The sequence below is a fragment of the Mchenga conophoros genome, linkage group LG15, assembly GCF_057382185.1.
Source record: "Mchenga conophoros isolate Kocher_MC1m ecotype Shallow Benthic linkage group LG15, M_conophoros_male_GT1.1, whole genome shotgun sequence".
Taxonomy (NCBI): Eukaryota; Metazoa; Chordata; class Actinopteri; order Cichliformes; family Cichlidae; genus Mchenga; species Mchenga conophoros.
The window spans coordinates 364,242-384,329 of record NC_140540.1 but is presented as its reverse complement, the minus strand read 5'-3'; the positions used below and the strand labels follow the sequence as shown (position 1 = coordinate 384,329).

Here is a 20,088-nt window from a genome sequence, read left to right as displayed (position 1 = left end):
ATAAAGAGTGAAGGTTGAAGTAAAAGTTCAGTTACATGTGCTTTCACACTCTTACGTTCCTTCATTCCCGTTTCTCTCTCAGCTCATTTTCACATTTCCTCTCGTCTGTCACCTCCCTAAACACTCCTGTAGTTTCCTTGTTTATTATCTTCTCACTTCTGTTCAAGTCATAGTTTTGTTTTCTTCTGTCACTCTTTATCCTCTAAGCCTGCTGTTTTCAAAAGACAAAACAAAAGATAAAACAAAAAAAAAAAACCCCACTTTGGGCCTTTCAGTTTTCCTGTCAGGGTGGCACATGACATGCGTGCCTCAATAGCATGCCAGCTTTGGGACTGCACGGATTAGAGAATCACAACATTTCGCAGTTTGCAGCCTGCTGGTAGGAGGAAGCCTTATTAATAAGTGCGAGTGTGTGGAACTAAGGGGAGCTGATGAAAAAGAGATTTAATTACCAGATACAGTGTGTTATTCTATTCGTGCTGGGAAGATGTCCAACTGGTTCACTTCAGAGGGAATTGTGTGATTTTTCTTCCCAGCATTAAACTGGAGTCAACCGACCTGAAACTGCATTTGCAAATAATCATTAGGGTGTGTATTTTAGGATCACACTGATGCATTATGTCGCATTGGGCTAATAACTTTATAGCTCCCTACCTGCACGTGCATGGATCCCCCCGTGTTATCTACACAGAAGTGAGAGCTTAGTGGAACTACAGCCCACTGTAATTTGTATATAAAGCGTGAGCCATAAACTTTAAATGATTTGTCTTTTTTTATTTATAGGATTCTTAAGACTGATTACACAAGAACAGGCATGTCAGCTGTTTATTTCTAATACGGATACACTTTTCTACTTCATCAAATATTTAGAAAGATTTTTAATATGTAACCAAAAATGTGTATAAATACTGTGTAAACATAAATGCTGGGGTGGAAAACCAAAACAAAAGAGAAGGCAAAGCAGGGGTAGGTAGTGTTGAAATGAATTTACAGCAGAATGCCTTAGGATTAAAACAGCTTTTGTTTTTCCATATATAGTGCAGTTCTGTTTGCTGTTGGCATGTTTTCTATTTTAGCTTTAATCAATTTAATAAAGTGCTAATAAAGTCTTCTCACATGTACTAAGTTTGTATATCATGAACTACACATGCAGTGCAAGAATGTCATTGCACACAGCATTCCTAAGAATCAGTAGTTTCAGAAAACTTTAAGACATTAAATTCTAAGTAAATGCATATATGTATGTTTCTTAAAAGATGCCTGCATAATTATTAGTAAGGAAAACAGTACTGTGGAAAGGGTGAAATGTGATCTGCTTCCAGCACAAAGTAACCAAACTTCCAATAACTGCAAAATCAAAAATACTCTTATACTAGTTAAGGCTAGAACAGTGGTTCTTAACCTTGTTGGCGGTACCGAACCCCACCAGTTTCATATGCGCATTCACTGAACCCCTCTTTAGTGAAAAATAAAATATGATTTTTTTCAAATTCAAGACATAGATATGTTTTTTATTGGTGCACAAAATGAGCGGTGCATGTCACGGTGGAGGCTCTGCCGAACCCCTGAGACCGACTCACCGAACCCCTAGGGTTCGATCGAACCCAGGTTAAGAACCACTGGGCTAGAATATAAGGGTGAATGTTGTGCCCCTATTATAACACTCGCCCTTCTATCTGTTGTAATGACTCATAAAGGATCTATGTTAAAGATCTTCCTTTGCTTTCTTATTTAACTTTGAGGCTATTATTTTTTCTTCGGGGTGGCTCCTTCTGTACCTGCCGTGCCCGCGTGCCAAAACCAAGAGACTGCAGGGACTCTGTGATGAAGCGCTGCGTCGGGGAGACACAGAGCATCACTAGCAGCTTGGCATCACCACCTGGTGGATGAAATGAGAGGTACATAAGGTGGAAGACAGATGGGTTTTTCCTGTCATTTTTGGGCACAAATTTCAACCCTGGATTTGGTTATTGTGGAGCTGAGTTAATCTTTTCCAGAAGACCCGGACACGGGAAATAGTGAGTCACTGGACATAAAAAGAATAAATAATGTGTGTGTGACTCACCTATGGCATCCTGCAGCAGATGAGTGAGTTTGCTGTTCCTGTAAGGGATGTGTGGTCTGTGTTCAGCCAGAGCTCCAAGGACATCGGACAGAGCCGAGAGACTACGGTTTATACATGATGACTCCCAGAGAGCTGCACCTGAAACTCCAGACATACCTGGGACACATTTAGACGGCCTAAAGTTAGATAATGTGCTCTCTAACTGAGGTTATTGTAGTCAGCCCTAAAAATCTTAGAAACATGGTGTCTAACCACATACTTCTGGATGGAATTATCTTGGCCTCCAGTAACACTGTGAGCAATCACTTATAACCAGGATGTGTCCTTTACTGTGCATATTATAGCAATATGCAGGACTGCTTTCCCGCATTTGGGCAATTTCTCTAAAATTAGAAACATCCTGCCACAGAGTGATGCTGCAAAACTAGTTCATGCATTTATTACTTCTAGGATGGACTATTATAATTCATTATTATCAGGATGCCCTTAAAATGCCCTCAAAAGTCTTGAGTTGATCCAAAATAATGCAGCGAGAGTACTGACAGGGACTAGAAAGAGAATCTCTGGCTGTCTTTCACAGGATAACTTTGGTCCTGTCTCCCACCCCTCGCCAGAGCTGGTTACATCAGATGGCTGTCCTCCCCGAGCCTGGTTCTGCTGGAGGTTTCTTCCTGTTTAAAGGTAATTTTTCCTTCCCACTGTTGCCAAGTGCTTGCTCAAAGGGCATTTTTTGATTGTTGGGGTTTCCTCTCCATTACTGTAGGGCTTTACCTTACAATATAAAGCGCTCTGTGGCGACAGTTGTTGTGATTTGGCAGTATAACAAAAAGAAATTGAACTGAATTGTTTTACTTTTGTTTTCTTGAATAACATTGCGCCCAGTTACCTCACTGACCTCCTCAATCTGTACACTCCTTGTCGTGCATTAAGATCATCAAGTCAATTACTCCTGGCCCAACCTAAGTTTAGACTGAAGACCAGAGGCGATCGTGCCTTTGCTTCAGCTGCACCCAACCTTTGGAATAGCCTCCCTGCTTCTATTCGAGCCTTGGACTTTATCCAATCCTTTAAATCAAGATTGAAAGCATATCTATTTGACTTGGCTTTCATGACCAGTTAATACCCTTTTAAATCTTTTAAACTTTAAACTTTTAAATCGTTTACATTTTTTATTACATTTTATTAAATTTATTATTTTATTATTAATTTTACTGCTGTTTTTGTCTTCTTAGTGGATTTTGTATTTATCTAAATCTTCTGGTCTGTTAGTGCCTCTATCCTGTCTGTGCTAGTGCCTGATCTGTACCCTGTTATTGACTTATGTTGATTCTCCATATTACTGTGGAGCACTTTGGTGTGCCTTCGGGTTTTAAATATGCTATATAAATAAAACTGTATTGTATTGTATTGTACTTTGAAGCCCAACCTTTTGATTAATTATTTTGTAGTTCCTAGTCCAGGCTCTGACTGGAAAAAAGAAACTTCTAAACTGCATATTTAGCTCAAACAGACTAAAAAATAGTCATGGAAAACTAAGCACTAGGCAGATTTGTCATGTCTCGAGTCTCCGGTTTCCCAGTAAATTATTGCACCATAAACCACTTCCCAGAATGCCAACCTTTTCAAAGAATGTCCTCCTGCACGGAGCACCTACCAGCACACTCGCTGCCAGCCAGGTCCACCAGCTGAAGCTTTGTCCTGAATGGAGTCTGAGTGATGCTGTGTCTCGGGGAGGGGCAGGGAGAAAGGGACGGGGTCGAGCAGGGAGAGGACGCGGGGCTTGCAGAGGTTTCGTCCGCTGAGTGGTGGGCGGCGAGGTTGGCACGGCGACAGCGTGGACTCCACCACTCCTTCTGGGTGGAGCGCCGCATGTCCATCTTGGCACTCTGTAGCCTGCGGGCTGATTGGAAGAGCGAAAGGGTTACGATGCAAGAACGTGTGAACGGCAGGTCACTGAAAGAGGTCCTCAATGAATTCCCAGACATGCATCTCACCCAGGGCCACTGCATTGGGACTCTTGGAGGGAAACCGTGAGGGTCACAATGAGGTGAGAGCGTGATGAGTCCCGCGTGGACAAGGGTGGGACAGTGAGCTCTGAGCTTCAGAACGCTGCTAATAATCTGCATCACCTCAGAGGCATTACTCACGGGCCTGAAAAACATAAAGGGAAAGTCCTTAAAATACAAAAAAAAAAAAGATTACATTATTAAAACTGTTTTCAGTATTTTTAGATTTCTTTATTATATTATCAGTCAAATCTGCAGTTCTTCTTTGCTCTGTGGAGTCTGCTGGTTTTATTCTTGGATTCTTGGATTCTTGGATACACATCAGAGGCATTCTTAAAAATTCACAATCAGCTTTAAAAGGCGACAACAATGCTTGTTCATTTAATTGTAAAACACTCGATATCTAGAGGAACAACAACCTTTCTACTAAATTTCACTGCCATATGTAATCAGATTAGACTTGTTTGCATTCTTTGACAGCTCCACTTTCTTAGTTTCTATATTACCTTCCTGTCCCAGTGTGCCTGTCCGCTTTGGGCAATCAGCTGTGAGGGTCCCAGGGGCTTTGTGTCAAACTAGGAGACATCTGTAGCACAGCTGAGGGCGCCTTTAGAGGATGTCTTTGTCTGCATATATTGTATGCTTTTATGTTGAAATGCTTGTTCCATGTACGTGTATGGGAATATCACGTGATTTCAATCCAGCCTCAATAATGAGTAAGAAAATTGATGGAGAGATGGATGTTGTCATAATTGGCACATGAATTCTTGAGTTATATAACAGATCCTCAACAGTGAGCTGGTCTGTGGTAAAAACACATGGCAAACTTAGCTTTGCTGCAGCAAGCTGGCTGTCACCAGTGTTTAGACGTTTAATGGCTAGAGGAATACGAGACAATTTAAACCTGTTTTTTAGTAAACAAAGCGAAGCAATAGTGCCAGGGATATGGAGAGGTGGTGATTACACAGATCTGCTTTGCTGCTGGGCTGAAAATGTGTCTGTAGCATGCATATTTGAAGCATGTACACTATATACAGTGCTGTGAAAAGGTATTTCCCCACTTCCTGATTTTTGTTGTTGTTGCATATTTGTCGCACTTACACGCTTCAGATCATCAAACTAATTTTAATATTAAAAACATAACCCGGATAAATACAAAAATGGAGTTTTAAAATGATCGTTTTATTTATTATGGGGAAAGAAGCTATCCAGACCATCAAAAATGACCTCACAAACAGGGACCTCTATCTTAAGGGCTTCTGTTTAGATGAGGCACGACCTGTATGGGTGGAAATATGTGTTCGTTGGGCTGGCAAAGGCAAACTACTGTGAAGCAATAATGATTGTTAGCTGACGTTAAAATGTTCTACTACAACCACTACTCATTTTAGATTTTATTTAATTTAGCCAATAAACAGAAAAATAGTGAAGGTTAAGGATTAAGCTGTTTCATTTTTCAACTCTGCTGCTGAAAAAAGTGAAACTTTCCAGTTTTATGAAGTTGCTAAGGGTAAAAACCTTTCAAGCAATTGAGAGCTCATCAGGAGTCAGGAGTCACCCTTTTGCTTTCCTTTAGCTTCATTTTCACCACTTTTCAATTCGGAGCTGAATTTCTGGCGTCTTATCTTTTTAAAGCTTCATAAACATGTGTTCATAGATTAGCTCGGAGTGGGCTGAGCTTCTTTTCTCTGCCCACTACATCCAGAAACGTGGCCAAGAGCAGAATTCCTGTCTGTGTGATCAAGAACTAAATAAAGTCTGAAAACCAGAGGAGGACAGCTTGTAATTCCATGTGGGCCAACGGTATACATGCCCTCTTTTTTATGAATGGTGATGATGATGATTGGTACACTGGTCTTAGTATTTTTATGAAAAGCCTTCTAGTATATTGCTCTTCTAGTATGTAGACCAGTCATACAAAAGCCCACATAAACTGCTGTATCTTAGCTCTGGCTCTACTCACTCAGATGTGAGGGAGGGGACCTGGCTGGCACCGGAGGAGGAGGTGATGACATCCCGTCTCTGGCCAGCTGCATTGCTGTGCTCATCCCTGGCCAGCAGGTCAAACACCTCATTGTTGTACACCTCCATCACTGACACTTCCACTGTGTGACTTTCTGCAGGCTTCTCAGAGATCAGCCTGGGCATCACATGGTAACAGAAAGGAAAGAAGCAAAACAAAGTAGATATTATGCTTTTCTTGTGGATCAAACTACTAAAAAAGACTTGAGAAACACATCCAACCCTTTTTCTCTCACCGAAAGAGCTCAGCAGCAGCCTTTGGGATAATACCCTGCTGTGCCTCCTGCTGTGTCCCTGAGAGCTCATCCAGGAACTGGGATCCCATCATGGTGTGAGTCTTCCCACTGCCTGTCTGCCCATATGCCATGATACACACATTATAGCTGAAAGGCAGGAAGCAAGGTGACATTCAATTACTGTCGAAGCCATGCAGTCATATTATGCTGCTCAGTTTGCTCCGCTCATTCACGCACCAGAGTGTTAAATGAAGACAGTTGAATTAATCCATCGGAATAACATTTGACTTGATATAGAGCTCTTTATTTCCGCATAGTTTCATGCTCACCCATCCAGCAGAGATGTTAGAAGTGACTTGACTTCTTCAAACACAGCCTCCTGGGAATCCTCTGGTCCGTGTACCCTGAAAGAAGTGCGCATTGCCACAGTCACTAACAACTGAAAAATAATTGGAGAAATGTCGTCCATTGTATGGTGATGCCAGCATATTGTTTTACCTCTCAAACTCAAACATTTTGTTTTGCACCAGCATCCCCGCCTTCATGCAATTCACCATCACTGTATCCTAAATAAAAAGAGGGATTAAGTAAAGGCAGGTATGCAGCAATCAATGAAAATCATTTGTAAGAGTCGGCAACACTGACATCACTGGACTGCTTGGATTACTTCCTCTGATGATGCAGACCTGATGGAGAAAACACTGGGTTATCTTAAGTTCTCTCATTTTTAACAACTTTTCTTCATTTAATTGTGTATTCATGTTGCATTGCCTGTTCACTCACCCTGATCCGGAAGTTGAGGACTGGATCTGGTCAAAAGGAAGAACTGGACGCACCCTGCAGTGAACCCGAATGTTCCCTCTGAGCTCCTGAAGTGAAACAAACATCAGTGATTAAAAGATTCAGTACAGCTCTTTCTTTTATTCCATCATCTAACACTTTTGTCTTCTTACCACCAGTGTGTTGTGAAGTTCTTTCCGCTTCCCGCCTCTCTGCCCTGCAGTTCTCCCTTTCTTCCTCCAGAGAGTGCTCCAGGGCTGCAACACGAACCTGCAAATCTGCACATGGTGTGCACATTTTTCAGTCAGAACTAAGGTTCAGTGTATCACACAAATATTCAACATCATGCTGTCCTCTTTTTAGCAACATATCCAGTCATGGTAAAAAGAAAGTGCACCCTGTGTTAATTCTAAACTTCTACATATCAGGTAAACAACACAACCTCAGATGAACGCCAACATTTACACCAACTAACATACTAACTGATGCCTGTAGAGTTTGAGTTGTAGCTCTTGGGTTTTTTGCAGTTTCTCTGATCATTTGCACAGCTTGACTTTGGGCTGAATTTGCTGGGATGATGCCACCTAAATGCTTCAGACCAGTAAATCATGTTATTTTTTTAATTATATTTTGATATGTAAAACCTTAGAATTTGAAAAGGATGCCATTTGATTTTATCATGACTGTAAAAATGAACTGTGAAAGGCCACAACTTTGTCTCTGTGTTTAAACCTTATTTGAAACTATAAGAAAATACTTTTATTTTATTGGGGAAGCTTTGAGAAAATGGACTGGACTTTAATATAAAGGATATCGTCTCAGAAAGCTGACACTAATATACAGTAAAAGGCATGGATATTAAGGTATTCATATATCAAAGTGCACCTAGTTTTAATCAACTTACAGCATCGTATTTTTTGGCAGGTTTACCTGAACATTATCTAATATCCTTCTGTCTTTGTGATCAGCTGGTGACATCTGCAGCAGAACCTTTTAACATCTTAAACTTCTGAATACTGTTATTGTCAGCCTAAAAATAATTTTATGTGAAATTTTAGTCAATCAAATGAAATCCTAAAGTCAGAGTCCACATGCTTTAAGATGTGCCTCCTCTAACTGCTGCTTCACTGTTTCGGGATGCATTGCAGTTTTCACATTTTAAAAGGTTTCAAAACACCAAAAGTATCACCGTCACTGCCTACAGATGCTACTTTAATATTAACCTGAGGTTCCATTCAGATACTTACTCTGAAATCCATCCTCACTGTGACCGTTCAGAGATGAGTTGGCTTGCTCTACTTTCTCCAGGAGCTGCTTGCTCTGCTCCTCCAACTCGGTGGCAAAACTCACATACACTGCAAACAACTCACTCAGGTCATGCTTCACAGCCTGCCACAAACACACAGAGTGGACAAATGAAGGGAGTGTTTACACAAAGCCTTCCTAACTATACATATTCTCCTAAGAACCGAGGAAAAAAGGACCTTCCCCTTCAACTTTTTTGTGATTTCCTGCCTCTTTGGAGCTAAAAGAGGCCACCCAAACACATGAAATATCAATGGAAAGCCCAGGATGTCCTCTATTTAGTACATCAGGACTTAGTATGGTAGCTCAAATAAGTAAAAAGATATAGACAAAAAACAAATTACACAGGATATAAATGAATAGGCTGGTTCTCAGGAGGATATACATATAGCTTTTACTTTAGCCTTTACTTGACCCAACTGACTTACCGGTAGCTAATTATACACCAATCTCCAGCACTGAAATGTAAACATTTCTTGAAAGCCTAGTTTCAAACAGCTAACTTATAGTTTGCAGAGGGATAGTTTCTTTGAGGAGTTAGAGTACATTGTAGCACAGAAACAGCCTTTGACAGTGGACTCATGTCTATGTTTGTCCTGTTAGAGATCAGGGCAGCGTTCGATAACAATAATTTAATACAGAGATTAGAACAAACTATTGGCATTAAAGGAACTGGGCTGCTGGGGTTTGAATCATATCTGTCTGATAGACTCCAATTTGTTCATGTAAATGTGGAATTTTCTTCACATGCAGAAGTTAGTCATGGAGTTCCACAGGGCGCTCTGCTGGGACCAGTACTATATACATTATACATGCTTCTCTTCTACAATAATATTAGAAAACACTGCATATATTTTCATTGCTATGAAGATGATACTCAGTTATATCTAAACCCGACCTAAACAGATCAGTTAAACCAAAACACTGCAGCTAGACTAATGACAGGGACAAGAAAAGGAGACCAGATTTTTCCTATTCTGGGTTCTCCTCATTGGTTCCTTTACAAATCCAGAACTGAATTTAAAATCCATGATCATCATGACTGACATAATCTTGAACAATCAGGCCCCACCAAGTTATCCTATTGTTGAATTTCTAAAAGTAGAACGGGAGGCAGAGCCTTCATCGTCACGTTCCTCCTCTGTGGAAACAGCTTCCAATTTAGATTCAGAAGACAGACACTGTCTAATTTTAAGATTTAAGGTAAATTTTATAGTTAAGGTTGCATCAGGTGACTCTAAAGCCTCCTTTAGTTATGCTGCTATAAGCTCAGACTGGTGCTGACTGCACCACTGTCTTTTCAGTCAACACATGTTAATACAACACTGCAGCATGCCTTTGTCTTCTTCCTCTCTTAGTCTGTGTTTTGTCTCTTTATGCTCTCTTATTTATTTTCTCTTCTCTCCCCTCTCACTCCCAACCTGTCGTGGCTTCCCACTTCCCACTATCCTAAAGTGTTTGCTCACAGGGAGTTGCCTGATTGTTGGTTTTTTTTTTCTAATTTGCTACTATATAAATAAACAATTGAACTGAATTGAAGTAAAGTGAACTGAACCCAAGTTACTATCTACCACATATACACACATCTCAATATATTTTTACCTGAACCCCTGAGAGAAGCTTGATGAGGGCTGATTGGGTTATCTTCCGTGTACTACTCTGAAGCTGATGATTGTTCACAGCCTTGGTTCCCTCATCATGGTCCCGGCGCTGTCTACCCGAACACTGAAAATCAAACGTGCAAAAGTGAGTCATCAAAATTTCTCTTTTATATGAAGTTAAAACGTAGTTCAACATCAACAATTCAATTCAATTCAACCGGTCGCAGCAGATGGCTGCCCCTCCCTGAGCCTGGTTCTGCCGGAGGTTTCTTCCTATTAAAAGGGAGTTTTTCCTTCCCACTGTCGCCAAAGTGCTTGCTCATAGGAAGTCATATGATTGTTGGGTTTTTCTCTGTATCTATGAAGCGCCTTGAGGCGACTTTTGTTGTGATTTGGCGCTATATAAATAAAATTGAATTGAATTGAATTGAATTGAAAAACTTACCACATCACTTTTAAGGTCTGCGATCAATGAATGGAAATACAGAGGGTTAACAACAAGCTGCACACCACTGGTTACACTAGAACAACAAGGCCAGATTAGGCTTTGCCAGAAAACATCAAAATGAGTCTGCACAGTTTTGAAAAACTTCTTTGGACGGATGAAACCAAGATTACATAAAAGTATGGAGAAGGAGAAAATCAGCTCAAGATCTCAAGGACGCTGCGTGATCTGTCACACACGTTGGCAGTTGTGTGATGACATTGGGCTGCTAATGTGACTGCCGATAGAAGCAGCAGGATGAAGTGTACAGACCTATACTCTCTGCTCACATTCAGACAAATGCTGCAAAACTGATCGAATAGCACTCATTATCCAGCAAATGGATAATGATCCAAAGGAAAAGCAATCCAAGATTTCCTTAAGGCAAAGAAATATGATATGCTTTAGTGGCCAAGTCATTCACCTGATGTCAACCTGAGAGAATGTGGTTTTTATTTATTGAAGAAAAAACTGAAGTCAAATAGAAGCAAAACATCATCATCCATGTAACAAAAAGAATCCTTATATTTAAAATTATGTTCGGTTGTCCAATTCATAGCCTCTGAAGGTGGTGGATTGTGTATAAAAATAGCTGTAAGCCCTTAAAAGTTACTGCCAAATTCTTGTAAAAACACTTAATTTAAGCTGAAAGTTTGCACTTCAATCACTTCTTGATTGTTTGCCTTTGTACTGTGGTGTACAAAATAAAATGTGCCTTTGCCCAATAAATTATGGATCTAAGTCTTAGAGAGTGGAAGGGAAACAAACAAATGAGGATGAAGTGATCTGTAAAGTACAGTGAAGGGGGTAACAGTCATTTGCACATAATTCTGGTGCATTTGAGCTACATGCCTAACTAATGAAACAGCTTGATAGAAATTATGATCCATTTTGTCCCAATGTGCCATTTAGATACACATTCAGTTAACCATCCATTTAAAGCACTCAAATAGAGACCGATTCAAATGTTCCCGCACATAGCGTGAGTACTAAGGTGTAATAAACCTCATGCATTTAAAGTAAGTGCACAAGCACACTCCAACGCCTATTGGCACTAAAAATAATTTAGAAAAGAAAGAAAGAAAGAAGTTATGCACACAAAAGCTGTGCCTGAGGTCCATAAAAAACCATGATAAATAAGGTGCAGACAGGAAAATACTAGAATAAAATGATCAAAATCTACTTTTTGGCTAAAGATAAGCCTATATGTGTGTTAGATGTCAAAAGTATTCTCACCTCTGCAAGTCTTAAATGAAGAAGGGCATTCTCGGTCTCCAGTTCAAGTATTCTCTCCTCTTTACTCTGAAATACGAAGAAATGTGTCCTGAAGGATTTGGGATGCAGTTTGCACAACTCATGTTCAGTAACTTGTAAAAAAAAATCTAATAAACCAATAATAAACCAATAATAATCTAATAAACCATTCCCTAATGTCTAACAATGACTCACCCTTAATTTGTGCTCCAGCAGGTGTACCTGATGAGCAAATATTTGGTCTCGGTTTATAAAGAGAGGCATTTTGTAGAAGGAAGGAAGCAAGTATAGAGCAGCTTGCCTGGCCTCGTCCCTTTTCTTTCTCAGCTGATCATGTGTTGTCCTCTCAGGTCACATAATCAGATTAGCAACGCTCAGCAGCAACTCTCTCAGTTCTGTTTTACCTGTCTGTGTTTGGCAGGTGCAGACTACAGTATGTTGCCTTCATACTGGCATGAGAACAATAACCGTTTAATTGTGATTTGAGCATGACAGCATTTTTTTTAATGACTTGGCTTTCTTCACTTTCAGGTGTTGGGAGTTATTTGTGTTTATGCGGCCAAGTGTTTGTCACTTTCCACCGACAGAGGGCAGCAAAGTGCGCGAAGAGCGGTTCGTCAAAAGGAAGACGTAAACATTACGAAGAAGAAAAATAGTTCCGCATAGTCACAGGTTTTTCTTTCCCCTGTCAGGCAGGAGACTCACTGCACTGTGGTTCTCCGGTTTGGTCACAACATGGCAAGGCTAAAAGAGAAAAGGCGAGAGAAAATCAGCGTCGCCTCCGAGGTACAGTGTTTTAGCGTTTGTCTCACATTTCCCATCTATCTCTCTGTTTAGCTGACGTCTGATAGGTGCTGTAGCTTTCCCCGTGTACATTCTTAAAATTCATTCGTTTAGGTCGCTCCCTGCCTCTGTGTTTCGTACGTTGACCTCTCCGTGTGTCACACCTGTAAAATCCTACAGATTGATCGTCTGGAGGAGCAGCGGGTGCGTTGCCAGGACAACTTAGAGAGGGCGGAGTTCAAGAGCAGGAAGGAGAAGCTCTCTGAAAAGCAGAGGTGAGGCTGAAGGAGATGATGAAGACTCCACGTTAGTGTGTATACCTCCCACTGGCATTTCAAGGCAACTTTGGCCTTGGGACTGGGACTGTTGTGGAGGAAACTCCCTGCAAGACTGTCCTTGTTAAAATATATACTTGTTATTTATTCCTGCTTAAAGCACGTTATTATTTATTATACCTGTTTTCAGTGATATCAACTTTTGGTGCCCCTCGTGGAGCCCTACACCAATAAGCTGAACTCAGTTGGTGCAGCCCTCCACAACAGTCCCAGTTTCTCATGCGGCTCTTTGGGAAAATGAATTGCCCATCCATCACATTTGAGGAATTCAGGAAGCGTGTCTGTCAAAATCAGCCAAGCTTCCTGCTTTTGAAACCCCTTGTGAATAAGGAAATAACCAAAAGTAGCTATTAATACAAAAAACAATATTTTAATGAGTTGAACACTAATCTGAAGTCTAAATAAAGTGTATGAGTTGAGAATATAGATTTTAAAAAGGGATTGAAATAAACGATGAACATAAGGGAACAAATGAATGTGTTGTTCTGTTGCATGAGGTGTGAAGGATTTGTGTTGGATTTGCTCTTGCATGTCTTTGGCTTTCCTGTTTGTGGCTGTTTTGTGGTAGTTGCAGGTCTGCGTGGCTCTTTAGTGAGCAAGAACTCATGAAAAGGCATCTTGTGCCACTTAGAGATTAAAAAAAAGAAAGAAAGAATGTAAAAACTTCACCCAACAGTGATGTTTCTCCTTAATATTGCCTTTTTTTTCTTTCTTTTAAAAAAAAAATCAGACAAGATCTGGAGGATGAAATGACCATCATGAATGAGAGGGTGCAGAAGCTAGGTGAGCCTTAATATTAAAATTCTTGTTCATGTGTATTCACTGTGTGTTCTTACTTTTCCTGTGTATTTGTAATATTTATTGAGCGCTCGAGGACCACATAGTCCCGTTTTCACTAAGGGTTAATTGACAAACTGATTAGCAAACTAATCAACATGTCATATTTAGTCATCCTGAAAGGTGCATTTTAAAAAGAAAGCAGGTGAAAGTAAAATTTTATTGATGACACATTTAAGGAAACTGAAGAATGTCGTGCTTTTTGAGTGTAGTATACAAAATATTTGTCTTCTGTCTTCTTTTGACTGAGCCAGCTTTCCCATATAAAAAACAAAAATAGTTTCAGTATGTTGTAAACTGGCCCCAGGCTGCGACAGCAGATCATTTGCTGGTTTTGCTCGTGCCAGAGGACTAAAAATAAATAGAAAGTGATGGCTGCTGCATATTTTATACAGTTTTTCTTTTGCTTTTCCAGACAAGGAGCTGGAGATGTTACGAGGTGAAAACCGGAGGAACATGTTGCTGTCAGTCGCTCTGCTGGCTATCAGTGCTTTCTTCTACTACGGGTTTTTCTACAACACAGACAAGTCATAAAACCACACTAAAAATGGGACCCATGATTCTGCAAAGAGCATCAAACTCAAAGCCATCTTGGTACAGGGACACGGTTGTGAACACATGAAAAGGCCCAGCAGACAAAGAAAATGAATTCTGGTTATGCCTTTATATATTTGACCTCTGTACACTTGTAACACTATTCTTCATCTGAATGTTTACCTTATGCTGCCTTCCATTTGCCTCAGATGTCCGAGCTGGGAGTGACATCAACCCTGAGTTAGTAAGGTAACAAAAGTAAGGAAATGTGGGATTTGTTTTGCCTTTTAGCACTTAAAAAAACATTGCTCTGCATGTGACTTTTTTAGCAAGTCGCAGAAACATAATAGTAATAGTACAAATTACAAGTGTTGCAGTTTTGGTTGCGGATGCTTCGACTTTCTAAGTCTGACAGGAAACATCAAATGAAAGCAGCATCGTGCTCCTAACAAACCACCATGTACTTGCTGTATTTTGCGCAACATGTCAAATAGATACTTTATCAAGCAGTGCCGGACAAGTCTGCTTTTCAGTCATTTCAGTAAGTGTTTGTATGCATGGTACACAGTATTTGTGCAGTTAAATGCATGAAAATATTTGATATTTGTGCCCTTTGTATTGTCATTAAGTCAAAGGCCGAGCCTGGAGATTTTTTTCTTTCCTTTTATCGATACTCATGCTGGTCGTACACCTACCTCCTAATAACTGCGCTTCCAGAAATGGCCAACATGCTCACAAATGTCCTTTGAAATATGACTGTACACAGTTATGCTCTGAAATTTGGATTTTTTAAATAATTGATCTGTTTAAATGCTTTTTTTTTTTTTGCCATTTGTGCGTATGTCTTTTAAATCCATATAATAAATGCTTTGTGCCAAATTCAATGCATATTGTTTACTGTTTATGTACTATTTGTAATGTGCTAGGGTTTTTTTTTTAGTGACACCTTTATTTATTTTTTTATTTATTTAGATAACTTATCCATTCATTCTTCCTGAAAGTAGCAGACTAGGATTTATCATGTTCTGAGAGAACATGTAGGAGATTTTTTTTTATAATTTCACAGGTACAGAAGGCGTGATCTCTTCAGGAAACATATTGTTAGTGTCAGAGGTGACATTTTTCACCCAGTCACACAGCCATTGCAGGATTTTTGTGGCAGGGTGGGGAAGTCTGATTTAAAAAGTCTTAAGGCCTTCCTATAGTTCTGAGAATGTAATGATTAAAGCAGCATTCCTGTGTCTTATTTGTATCGACATCTGTTTAGCCTGTCCTTTTTCATCAGCAACATTCACATGAGGGACTAAAACCACCAAAATATGATCTGCATTTTGTTTTTTTTTTATTGTTATCGTGAGAAGCATTACAACAGTCAGCAAGTCAGAAGTTTTTAAATCGTACTCTTTTAATATTGTACACTTTACTTATATGTGATCTGACCTTATAGATGAGCTGGACAGCTGTAAAAAGCAATATCAGTGTACGGTTATGACAGCACTGTAATCCATCGCAGTGTGAGATTTTTTAAATGCATTTATTTATAGGTTGTTTAAGATCTTCAAACTAGTTTTAATATTAGACCAAAAAAACATGATAAATATAAAAGGTACATTTTTAAATGATGATATCATGTCACAATCTAAAGTCATTGATATCTATCAGTCTGGAAAGGGTTGCAAAGCCATTTATAAGGCTTTGGGATGCCAGTGAGCAACAATGAGGGCCAGAGTTAAATATTTAACAATGAGAAACAGACTGGGCAAAAATGGCATCCACGGGAGAGTTCCAAGGAGAAAAGCTCTGCTAACCAAAAAGAACAAAAAGACTCGTCTCACATTTACCAAAAACACACTTACTGTTTGTAAGAACGTCTTACAAACAGTCAGACATGGTGGTGGTAGTGTGATGGTTTTCGCTGCTTCAGGATCTGGACGTGAATTCATGAAACTATGATCTCTACCAGAAAATCCTGAAGAAGAAAGTTCAGCCGTAAGTTCATGCTCTGAAGTTCAAGAGGGCTTGCAGCAGGACAGTCATCCAAAACAACTCCACAAACGAACAAACCAAATAGAATAAATATAAATAAAAATTAGTGCCCCAGTGAAAGATGCTTTGGAATGATCTTAAACAGGCTGAATGAATTACAATTCTTCAAAGAAGACTGGGCCAATGTAGAAGACTCATTACCAGTCACCACAAAGGTTTGATTGCAGCTCTTGCAGCCAAGGGTGGCACAACTAGTTATTAGTTAACTAGTTGTTAACTGCTTTTTCACACAAAAAAAGAAAAATATATATTTTGGTGACGTTAGCCAAATATTAAACTTTGATTATCTGAAACTTGTGCCTTATTACCATGTTTAGACAACTTAAAAAAGGACAGCAAGTCCTTTAAATAGATCTTCAGATGTTCCACAAGGAGCGGGTGGGTTATTTCTTGATATGGTGTTAACAGACAACAACAACAAAGAGAAAGAGAGAGAGAAATTAAAGGTCATTAAGGAAGCCAACTATCAACCTCTGCTAGTTCTATAACCTGACTTTCACCATTGCGTGATCAGTAATCACCCTTTTTGTGGACTGTAACAATATCTTACTCTTAAAGCTCATTTCTTCATGTCCAATATTTATGGAAATCAGACAGGAAATAAAATTCTTTGTGTCTAGGTTGTTGGGTTAGGCACACTTTACCTTGCACTTTTCCCAAACTGTAAAACAAAAGCATTTCATCTTGCTTTCATGTTAAATGTGAAGCAGTGGACAGCTACCAATCCAGCACTCAGGGAGCAGTGTGTAGAGACGGTAGAGACGGTGTGTGTGTTTTATTTCAACAGATGTTTTATGATTATAATACATTTCTATACGGCTTTTCCTCCTTTCCTGAACCTTGCATAATTTTTGTACAAACAGTGAGGCTATTTCGAGCCACAGATGACAACAAATTTTAAATGCTCAAGTAAGTATTTTTGGAAAAGCGGGGGAATGTGTTGCCCAATCAGGAAGTGGACTGAACGATGTTTGTTTTTTGTTTTGGTTTTTTTCCACGCAGAAAAACTTAAGATGCATTTTTTTGCTTGCCATATTTGCTACTTGGCATTGGTTACAGTAAAAAACATACAAACAAAAAACAACTATATAACATAACCACACCTTACCAAACAAATGTGTGTGTGTGCCCTACCTCCCACGCTGTCTATTATCACCGACTCAGTCCTCGTCAGACCTACGCACACTCATTCTCTCAGCCCCAGATAAAATAAATGTAAACAAGCCTATTATGCAACACGACTGTGGGGTTTAATTGGTGACTGCAGTCTCTGAATATTCATTTTCACCTTGTATTTGATTTTATTGCTCATTTAAAATAATTGGTTTTATAAAATAAAAACTTCTTGAATTAGAAATAAATCAATAACAAATACTCCCATGCAAAAAAAACCCAAAAAACTTTTTAGCTTTACTTTTGGTCAGCTGTTACCATGTGCTTCCTGCACATTCAGCCTTTGCTTGCTCCTCCTGCAGTCAGCGAGTGACCTTGTGTTCACTTTCATATTTCATGCCACACCGTGTTAAGTCTCCTGAAGTCATGAAAGTACATGACTTAAAAACAATGAAATAACTGAAAAAAAGAGGTCTGTTTGAGCATGAAAATGCCAGATGTCACTTTGAATTCTTTTGTTTCTAACACAGAACGATGTTTGAGCTGCAGTGAAGGCCCAGCATCTCCACCCGGGTCAGATGTCATTACATAAGTTTTTTTGGACGCTGTCCCTTTTGGTCAGCTCACCTAAAGTCTGTTTACATTTTACTCGACAGACTCACATCCACACCTACATTTAAACATGTTAGCTAGTTTTCTTTATTATAGTATTAAAATATAAAAGTACTCACTTTGCAAAAATGTTCATTGTTTATTTTATATTGGCCACATTGCAGACACTCAGCCCCTTATTTCACCTGCTTTTTGAAACAGGCATCTATAGTTCCTCTTACAAGCAGAAGGTTTGAACAGCAGGTTGAAGGAGCTGCTGCTTGGTGCCTGAGATGACCATGTTACTATGTTAAGGATATCTGCTCTCACTGATAGCAGCCGACAACATTAAAAACAGCCCGAAGCCAAGAATTCTCGGCACACAAGGATTACTTGCACATACACTCCTCATTATTTGAAACATTAGCCATGTTTAATACAGGCGTCCACTATATTAACAGTAAGTATATGAGAGAAGATAAGAGAAAAAGCCTAATATTTCACCCTTCAACACGAGAGCTTATCAAAGCAAAGCCTAATGCAGAGATGGTAGAGTTGTTAAATCTATACCAAAGCATCACGTTTTATTAGACAATGATGTTTTACATGCAAATTATTTCCAAAGCTCAAATGCACATCTGTGCCCAATTCAACTTCAAGTGGGCTGGGCAAAAACAAACACCCCCGTTTATTTATTTATTTATTTCCGTGTAAAAATGTAAAAGTATTCAAAAAACTGATTATTAAATAGATTATGAACAACCTGAGATATCTTAATTAAAAAATAAAGGTGATTTGAACAATTTGAAGCAGTGCGTCTAGATTCAGTCACTCTTCTGTCCAAAAATTGAGGCCTTCTTCTCACTCTGCTCCTCCTGCAGTTTTTCTCACTTTACAACACATCTACTTGGAGACTCAGCAGGGAGCCAGTTCTTGCACTCCTGACTTAATTAATGTTACAAATGCCATTTTTTTACACTTTCTTCTGAGATTTGATGACATTACAAATCAAACTGCATTGAATTACTGGATGGATTGATATATTAAACAAGTCCTGAATGATGCATAAAAGCATCCAAAGCATATTTCTTGTAAATTGCCATCCTTAAAAGCAGCTAATCATTACGGGTTGAGTCATCATGTCTGGAAAAGACTATGTCTTATTCCTGAAATCTACATCTGCATGGCTAAATAAATCCCCTCCATACTTATTTTCTCTGTTAGTCATCATTGCTGTGCTCATAGTGGTGACATATCACCTAATTAGTAATTAGTTCATGCTGAAAAAGAAGATGAGACCTGAGGCAGGTAAATATTAAAGTCAGGACGATGACGGGCGTAATCGTGTCGTGCTGGGGAGGTAGCGTGTGTCACAACAGTGTCTTTGAAGCGTTAAGCTGTAAGGCTGTGATGGTTACTCTGGGGTAGGAGGGTTCACTCGGTGTGAGGAAGAGGACATGAGCATCATACACGGTGAGTTGATGGGAGGTAATGGGTCAGGATGAAAGGTGTGAGTAAATGAGAGCTGGATCCAAAGACAGAAGTGCCTGCAGTGTCACCACATCCAAAAACCACACAATCATCCGTAGAAGTGTGAGCTACCTCATTATTTGGCTTTATATCTTGAGGACAAGTTGACCTGCAGCGCATTAAAGACTTTCCCCCGCATTATACTTCCTCACCTTGCTTGAACCACTGTAATGAACTGTAAAATTACCTATTTATACCATACATATCCAGTTCAGAACATAGCTGAGCCCCTGGCATGTTTACATAATTGATCAAAATCACTGAGATAATGTTTCGGTCAATTTGATCTGGCTGCGGAAATGAAGCTTTAGTGGGAATTGAGTTATAGCCATAAGGTGTTTGATTTTTTATTAGTTGCTTCATGCACACAAACACACTCCCCTCCTTCTGTTTTTCCTCCTCAACAGTAAATTACAAACATATACAGCGCCTCAGCTTACACGATGATCTCCTCCAAGAAACTGGCACTGACCATGTGGAATTATTAACACTGCCATGTCTGTATTGTACAGTAGATCTTATACCACACGCGATCCAATCTGAATACTTCATCTTTTCTTTCGACT

General features: G+C 39.5%; 1 protein-coding gene and 1 pseudogene across 1 annotated transcript; one reads left to right on the top strand and one right to left on the bottom strand.

Annotated features, from left to right (window-relative positions):
- Positions 1 to 270: 270 nt before the first annotated feature.
- LOC146557411 (kinesin-like protein KIF25) lies at positions 271 to 12,452 on the bottom strand (annotated as a pseudogene).
- LOC146557410 (coiled-coil domain-containing protein 167-like) lies at positions 12,078 to 15,130 on the top strand. Its single transcript, XM_085248008.1, has 6 exons — positions 12,078 to 12,186; positions 12,285 to 12,365; positions 12,446 to 12,539; positions 12,717 to 12,811; positions 13,602 to 13,654; positions 14,124 to 15,130. The coding sequence occupies exons 2-6, from the start codon at positions 12,307 to 12,309 to the stop codon at positions 14,240 to 14,242; spliced, it is 420 nt and encodes a 139-aa protein (XP_085104134.1). The 5' UTR covers positions 12,078 to 12,186; positions 12,285 to 12,306; the 3' UTR covers positions 14,243 to 15,130.
- The last annotated feature ends 4,958 nt before the right edge of the window (positions 15,131 to 20,088 follow it).

Excerpts from the sequence above, each read along its gene's own strand:
- LOC146557410 (XM_085248008.1), top strand. The coding sequence starts at position 12,307 with ATGCGGCCAAGTGTTTGTCACTTTCCACCGACAGAGGGCAGCAAAGTG. Across the intron at positions 12,366-12,445 it reads AGCAAAGTGCGCGAAGAGCG|GCAGGAGACTCACTGCACTG; the intron begins GTTCGTCAAAAG and ends TTCCCCTGTCAG. Across the intron at positions 12,812-13,601 it reads AAGCTCTCTGAAAAGCAGAG|ACAAGATCTGGAGGATGAAA; the intron begins GTGAGGCTGAAG and ends AAAAAAAATCAG.